Here is an 8,452-nt window from a genome sequence, read left to right as displayed (position 1 = left end):
TTGATGACCGAGATTAATTGGATCTGCCCCTTTGGGTCTTTTTATATTGGTATAGATGTCTTGAGTTGGAATAATTACTAAAATAGTGATCTAAACACTCTTATATTAGTTTACGGAGGGAATAAATAACAAGCCTAGCTTAGGTTCTAAGAATTGATGAAGCATACTATATATACTTCTAACAGAAATATACCCCAAACCAGTTTTGCTAAAGCACATCTAGATGTGCCATAAGTATTGCACATCTAAGTCTTAAGTCATTGATCTTACGTGGAGATTCGTGTGAATATTTTCTTTTCCCTTTTTCTTTTCCTTCTTATGCTTGATTGAGTGACTTAGATGTGCAATAACTAGGGCACATCTAGATGTGCCCTAGACAAACCCCAAAGACAATGGACAATTTATTTCTGCTATGTGATGAGAAGCACCATTTTAATAGATATGGAAATGTTTGATTTAAATTATATGTCTGCTTTGCCATGCTTGCCAGTATCCACTTATGATGCAAGTGCTTCTATAATTGCAACTTCAGGAAGTGTGTGGTTTGAAGATATCAGATGTGGTTCAGTTACATAAATGTTTGAATGGGAACCTATGAATTAGAAGGGAATACCTGCCTTGCCTTACCAAAGTTCATGTAAGGAAAAAGATTGCCTCAGCTAACACTATATTTATAGAAAAGATATATGCAAATTCAAGAACTTAATAAGATAATTATTTTTTTCCTTCCAGAACAAAGGTATGTTTGTGCCAGGGACCAACACATTTCATAGGAGACATGATTTATATCTTTTAGGATAAGTACAATTTTCATACAGTCATGGTTTTATCTTTTGAAGTCGGTACATTTTTCATTTATTGTTTTATTACCCTGAATGTTTACCTAAGCGGATAGCTGCTATTCACTGTATCTTTTGTCAGATGGCTTCTATCACCCTTACTGATCTATGTTGTGGAAGACCAAATTCAAATGGTATGTGTCCGGGTGTCTCGGCTTAGGCATTTTCACAACGGTTTAGAGAGCGATCCTATCAAGCTCATACACATGGTCATCATCGACGAGCAGGTATTGTTTAGCACATAACACGGCAGCAGACCAATTGTGTATATGTTATTCCTTTCATGATGCGTCCTTTTGTCCTAGGGTAACTACAGTTATGCAGTTGTACCAACATCATTTGCTGGTGCTTATCTATACATCTTACAAGAGGGGATTATCTATAAGTTGGCTACTTAATGGTCTCGTCGTTGCTAAACATACTGAATCCTGCTACAGCTCCACGTATGACTATTTCAGGTACCACTGAAATTTAACTAATAATACGTAGCATCTTGCCACCTAACAGATTCATATGTGGTCACAAAATACAATGTCTATAAACTGTTCTGTACTCATATACAGTTAGCATATTGATTGCATTTTCCACTCTCATATGGTGTTGTATCTTCAACTACTTACAGAAATATATTTTCTAACTTTGCTTGATGCTCCTGCACTGCTTGTTGTGCTCGCCTTTGCTGCCGTATTTAATTTCAGGCATTATGGTTCATTGGGTGTCTAGAAGACCTGATAGATTTTAGTAAAATGACCTATATATTGGTTTCAAAACATAGCGAGACTAAGTCCTAATGTACTTGGCTACTTTATCTGTTTGCATCAATTCTGAGTGGTATTATGGAATATGAGGTTTGCATAGTCAAGTGGCGAGACATCATTTTATGTAGTAATTGTGCCCTGGTGAAATAGTTGTTTTGATCCAATTCCAGTATTAGGTTAGCTTACATTAATGACATGGGAACTCTGAAAAAATTTATGTATGGCCGATTCATATTCATGAGTTGTGCATGTGCAGTATGGTTGGTTGTTTATGCATTCTTGCTCTTTAGACTTTTGTTGAGCGACGATACCATTTGGTAAACTACATAACTTGAACACCCATGCTGCTTTCGATTTCTTTACACTTCAATCATTCAAATTTTTCTTGATGCTTTTTATGTCATTTTCAGGAGCAATTTAAGGTCACATACCATGTGAAACTACACAGTAGTATGCTCCGCGTCAAATGGTATATTTATCTCTCTTTTTAGCTAAGATAAAAACAGTAACATGTGAAACATATCGCAACATACTCTGTAGCCTGGAGTGGCAGTCTAGATATGGAGAGCATTGCCCATAAATCTGGAGTGGCAGTCTAGATATGGAGAGCATTGCCCATAAATCTGCATCGTAGTAGCTTGTCGCTTCTATAAACTATCACTATATTTAATATGGTTATTTTGTCTTGATTACCTATATCAGATTTGTGAATTTGGCATTTTATTCCTTTCTTGCCCATGCAGAAAAATGTGAAGACAGCTTGCAGCCCAATCTCAGCTCTTGGATTTCACAGGCACGATGGGCGATAGCCATGTCGGCGGCGGAGAAGGCGGTGTGGTGTCTCACGCTGGGGTTCGATATGATGTGCGACCTGAGGCAAGTTCTGCAAAGACTCTGCTTCTCTTTTGGAGACCACGTGTCTTTTGGAGCATGTTAGGCTTTGATTTCAATTCAATAATGTGCTCTATCATCCACCTTGTAAGACTATCACCTATCTCATAATATGGCCCTATTACCTTGCTATGCCTGATGATTGAACATTATCCTGCTAAGCTTGTTTAACTCTATTCATATATTAACAACTTAGCTACTCTAGCACGCATATGCACATTCACAACTACACCGCCAAGACAAGTGCGCAAAGGACCGCACAAGAGGCGCGCCCCATCCACTAGTAGAACATGGAAGAACACTATATTTGGCTGTGCTAATGGTGGGTGCAAAACAATAGCAGCAATCTGACCTTGTCACACCAACTTTGCATGCAAATGATAACGTTTTGATGCTTTTGATGCCGCACAGTGGGAGCATTTCCCAACTTCTGCTGCATCTGATTCTCATCTGACTTTGCCTTCCAGCATTGTGAGCAGGCATGATGGCTGTTGTACTAGATGGAAGAGGGTATGAATTTCAACATGCCCTGCTACAGAAAAATCAATCCAACAGCAAGGCAATTGCTTAATAAACCGAAAAAGAGTTCACCACACTGAGAAATGATACGCACAATTCTGACCACAACTTTCTTCACATGGCTGATCTGAACAATGGCGAATACTCGTGGAGTCTAGATTCAAGATGACCTCGGTTTTACAGGAATATTTATTTTGGTTGCCAAGAACACAAGATATGACTGGGCTCCTGGGCAACAAAGCGAAATATGGCCTCTTCCTTGGTAGTCTTCAAGCTGGATAGAGCCCATTGACAGTCATACCTCCGTCCACTGAGATCGTCTGGCCTGTTATGTAAGTGGAACCAGGCATGCAAAGAAAAGCAACCAGCGATGATACCTCTCCTGGTTCTCCGACACGCCCCAGTGGAGTTCGACTCACAACGGAGGCCTCAAATTCCTTGTTAGCCAAAAGCTGCACCACAAACAATAGCAGAGCTTCAGGGATCAGAGTTACCATTTTCCAAGAGGTTACATGATAGGGCCCCGCCCCATGCACCGAGTACGGGCAGATGCGCTAACTACAAGAGTTCATAAGCAATTGTTCTTGCACAAAAGAAGCTTCAACATGTGGCTGCAATATAATATATTTTTTCTATGTTTACTACTATAGGACTAAGAAGAAATTTTGAGAATAATACAATGTAGTTTTGAAGTGCTTCTATACACATGTACAAATGACCATGAATGGCATCAGTTCTAATAAAATTAAGAGCATATTTAAGGTGTGAGGAACTGGAGCTGCCCACAGAAAAATAGGGAAGGAGAGAAAACAGAGTGTGGCTTAGCTAGTTTCAGTTGGACACTACTGCTAGCTCTCAAATTTGTGGACATTTATGTTATGTGTACCACGGTTAGCTATAGCAATTATCAACACACAGTTAGGTGGCTTATATATTCAGTGTACCAGGCAATCTTCAGCAGGAATTCAGGATCCCAACTTTAGCATGGCCACCACACAAGGACAGCACGCCCAAATCAAGAGAAGGAATTCAGGATCCTAACATTAAACTCTCATTTTCTGAATTGCTGCAGGCATGGCTGTATATTGGTCGGCATCATAATTTTAGGACCCTGATAAGTAGCGAACGTCAGGTACGAGCACATGGCAACTTCGAACGTTTTCTACGGCAGGTTTAGTGACGCGAGAATGGCAACTTTAGTTGCCAAGCATGGCAAGAAACTTGCCGTGTGTCACTAGAAATTGCCATCCTTGCGTGACAGGAATTGCCATTGAAAAACTTCAGGGCCGGAGTGCCACACACCTGACATGTGGCACTGATCATTTGGGTTATTTTACCCTACTTAACAGTTTTAATCCTAACCGTGCATGATTGACCCTCCCTTTCAGCAATCCTTCCTGGGTATACTTATTATGGATTAGCGGAAGTAGATACATGATACACCTGCTCCCCGCTACCATCTTGTGATGTGGGAACCTAATACGTCAAGAGCTAAGGTATACTAATTATAATCATTGTGAAATAAGATAATACTAATAACCAAACAGCTGCACTGTGTTTGTTCTCTGATAGTAATGACGGTACAGGCTGAAACCAACATGACTTTTGCTACCCTAAATGTAATTTGAATATAAGTATAAGCATACTTTTTGCGATAATTTCTATCGACTGGTCCTAAAACATGCACTTTGTTCATTCTCTGATAGTAGATGGAATGTATAGGCTGATATCAACATGATTTTGCTACCCTACATGTAATTTGAATATAAGTAGAAGCATACTTTTTGCGCTAATTTCATCAAGAACTGATACTAAAACATGTTTAGTATCATAAATGAGTCAACTTGCTCTGTTCAGATACGCAACGACATAATCATATCACTATAACTAAGCACAGGTTGCGCAGCAATGCTCTCAAGAAAAATAATGCAGTTAAAACACATATATGGAAGAAAGCAATAGAATAATGCATAATTAGTCCTCAAGTCAAACAGGTAAGAAGGATAACCACGACGCAGTTAGAGTTGCTATAGTCTGCATACTACGTCACAATCATGATTCATAATATGTTCCAAATTACTGTATAGACTTGAGAGGAATAATCAAATTGAGACCCTTACTCCTTCTGTAAGCGAAGTCGTTATGTACCATGGAGCAACAGAGTTTGTTCTTATGCCATCTTTTGCCCATTCACATGCTAGGTTCTTGGTTAACTGGTTGATGGCACCTGAACAAAACCAGTAGCTAGTTACGCATAGTAGATGTCTGAAAAATCATAGTAGATGCTCAGGAAGTCAAAGTCACGGGCGGGTAGTGAGCTACAGTAGTTACCTTTAGTCATGGCATATAGAGTACCGCTAAATACGGCTACTAATCCACAGACAGATGATATGAAAACAATGCTGCCCAAACCAGATGCTTTTAGAAGAGGATGTGCAAGTTGGCAAAGATGATATGCAGATTCAAGATTAGTGGCCATCAAAAAAGAGTAATCTTCAGCGGAAAATTCAGTAGTTGGCTTCCTTATGTTTGTCCCCACATTGTTTACCTTAAAGAGGAAATGAAGAAAGTCAGAGCAAATTGGCACAAACAATATGCAGATCCAAGGTAAGTGGCCCTCAAAGAGAGTAAACATTTCTCGCATAAAAAGAGTGACTAAACTTCTACAGGACATTCAGTAGTTGGTTTCCTTATGTTTGTTGCTCCAATGTTTACCTTAAAGACCAAGTGAAAGAAGACAGCACAAATCTACACAAGCACTCAAGTTATGGAATCAACACTGCAAAACACATGGGAAATTAAAACGGAGATCCAACAAACAGTTCATCTTGCAGGGGCACCCTGCAGTCCTGTACTCTGACAAAACCCGGATTTTGGTAGAATGCGCTATATTTGAATAAAATGCAGATCTCCAAGGAAAATGTTATTTCCCCGTAAAGGACAACAGGGCCACTGCCCACTCAATTAGAAAACAGTTCAGTTTTACAACGCACATATGTAACAAGCGACAAAACCATTTTGGTCGACTAGAGAAGCAAAGAACCTAAACGCTAGTTATTATCATCGGAAACAACGCGCTAGAAGGTAAGTGCTCACGCATTCACTGCTCAACACCGAATATGAGACCACTCCATCTAAGAAATGATGTCTATCCGGATAAACTTTGGGCCGCTGCTCCACCAGTCAGCTAACCTGCCCTGGATGGTACCTGTCTGAGTCAGCTGCTCAAGATTGGACCAGGCCGCCACCTACTTCCACACCTGCTTGGAGAAGCTACAATCCATCGCGACATACTCAGCTGATTTATTTTCCACCCTGCATTGGTTCAATCCACTTGTTTCTGTCAAGAGCACAGTGAACCTTGCTATTCTTGAATCTCACCCTACTACTATAGCAATGGCACAATCTCCACCACCACCTTCCCAGGAAGCGATCTAGATTCCAAGAACTTGGCTGTCTGGTCGTCTCCCAGGGTTACCAAAGTCGTGGCACTGAAGAGGGCCCGATTGAACGGCACCGTGTTGCCCGCCCAAGGTTTATCAAGATCCATCTATTCAGACCATCAAAGGAAAATATTGACCTATGAGATTTAGCAAACTTCTCCAACGAACCAAAAGTTAAACATCAGCTTTCGCACCTGTGGTAATAGTTGTACAGCCATCAACACATTTCATTCAACCTCGTGTTTACAAATTTTCAGATCTTGAATTCGACTGTTTTATGCAGAATTATTAAGATAAGAAACATCATTTCATTGGGAATGTCTGTCTGCAGCACGTTTTTGTGAAATCAACATATTCACTTCAATGAGAGAAAAGACACATCAACTCAAACACATGATGCTGAAAGTGAAGAAAGCTCCATAAATAAACACACAGACATGATTGATAGTGAGAGGTGGCCAGGTGAGAGTCAATGTACTCCCTCCGTTCCAAAATAGATGACCCAACTTTGTACTAAAGTTAGTACAAAGTTAGTACAAAGTTAGTACAAAGTTGAGTCATCTATTTTGGAACGGAGGGAGTAGCTCGCAAGCTACATCGGGCAATTGCACGGACCAGTGGGTTTAGTACTTGACTTTCCGAAGGGCTCCGTGTTTGGTTTGCCATGTTCCGTGCTTCATTTATCTCCACTAATACTGTTTCAGTTGTAGGATGGGGAATAGTTCATGGGCATTTTAGGGGGTGAATTTCAACTAGTACGTGTGTGTGTGCTTAACTGCAACTTACAGCAGGCTGGTATTTCCCAGAGAAAAAATCAATAATACAGTACTGCATTTCTGACGGGTAGGATCATACTAGGAACGAGAAAGAAGAGAAATGAAGATGCGATTGGTTCCAACTCACGAGGATGTTGAGCTTGCCGCCGAAGCGTTCGGCGACGTCGGCAATCAGGCGCTCCCGCTGCTCCCGGACGGAGAGGTCGCAGACGGAGGTTGTGACGCGGAAGCCCCTGGCCTCCCACTCCTTGAGGCGCTCGCCCAGCTCCGCCTCCTTCCGGGAGCAGGTGTGCACGGCCACCCCCAGCGCCGCAAGTTCCTCCACCACCGCACGCCTGCGCATCACACGAGCTCCTCAGGCCGGCCATCGAGGGGATCTCTCGGGGTTTGGGGCGCTGCTGGGGAAGAGAGAGAGGTGTCCGAGGGGTACCCGATCCCGCGGGTGCCGCCGGTGACGAGAGCCGTCTTCCCGTGAAGAGACCACCTTCCTGGAGCACCCGGCTGGCTCGACCCCGACGGCTCCGCCGCAGCCATCTGCCAACCACCCGCCGCTCTCTTCGGATTCTGTGCTTATCTGTTCGACGAACAGACGAGCGGAGATGTACTGGTAGACACTAGACAGTGATGTAGTGTGCGGTCGCTTCTCCTGGCGTACTTGTAGTATTAAGTGTTTTTTTTCGAGGGAAATGCCATAATGGCTGATGCACCCTATCACATACAGTACAATTAAAGAATTTGGAACAAGTTACGAAAACTGTAATCGAAAAAGAAAAGGAAAAAGTATATGATGTAGCAGCGGCAAAAACTATAAATTTGACCTATAGACGAAATGAATTCACAAAGTGAACTGTTCTTGAAAAAATTTCACTTCGCTGACTCTTTCGTGTAACGCCCGACAGCTAGGCGTCACACTATACTGTGCAGCGCCTGACTAACAGGCGCTACACGCCTACCCTATGTCACACCTCGGACTGGCTGAAAATTCCTAAGTCAATGTGCAACGCCTAAAAGCTAGGCGCTACACTATACGATATAGATTGTGTATGGACGCACTACACGCAACGTACGGATCACCAAATCACGTGCATGCATGCCGTGTGCGTGCATGCGTGGCCACAGCCTCGTAGGGCCTACAGCAACATACTGCATGCATGAGTGTCGTGTGCTTGTTTGAATCGTTCGTGCTGCTAAATGCGAATCCTTTTAATTAACTGGATATATCAGTG

The 8,452-nt window shown here is 42.0% G+C and overlaps 1 protein-coding gene across 1 annotated transcript; it reads right to left on the bottom strand.

Annotated features, from left to right (window-relative positions):
• Positions 1-3,031: 3,031 nt before the first annotated feature.
• LOC109770867 (tropinone reductase homolog At5g06060) lies at positions 3,032-7,877 on the bottom strand. Its single transcript, XM_020329582.4, has 5 exons — positions 7,657-7,877; positions 7,354-7,561; positions 5,339-5,555; positions 5,128-5,234; positions 3,032-3,459 (listed from the first exon to the last, which is right to left on the bottom strand). Exons 1-5 carry the CDS (start codon positions 7,758-7,760, stop codon positions 3,277-3,279), a joined length of 819 nt encoding a protein of 272 aa, XP_020185171.1. The 5' UTR covers positions 7,761-7,877; the 3' UTR covers positions 3,032-3,276.
• Positions 7,878-8,452: the final 575 nt, after the last annotated feature.

This window comes from Aegilops tauschii, chromosome 4 (assembly GCF_002575655.3).
Source record: "Aegilops tauschii subsp. strangulata cultivar AL8/78 chromosome 4, Aet v6.0, whole genome shotgun sequence".
Lineage (NCBI taxonomy): Eukaryota > Viridiplantae > Streptophyta > Magnoliopsida > Poales > Poaceae > Aegilops > Aegilops tauschii.
Note: the sequence above shows the minus strand (reverse complement) of the source record. Positions and strands in the feature narration are given on the sequence as shown.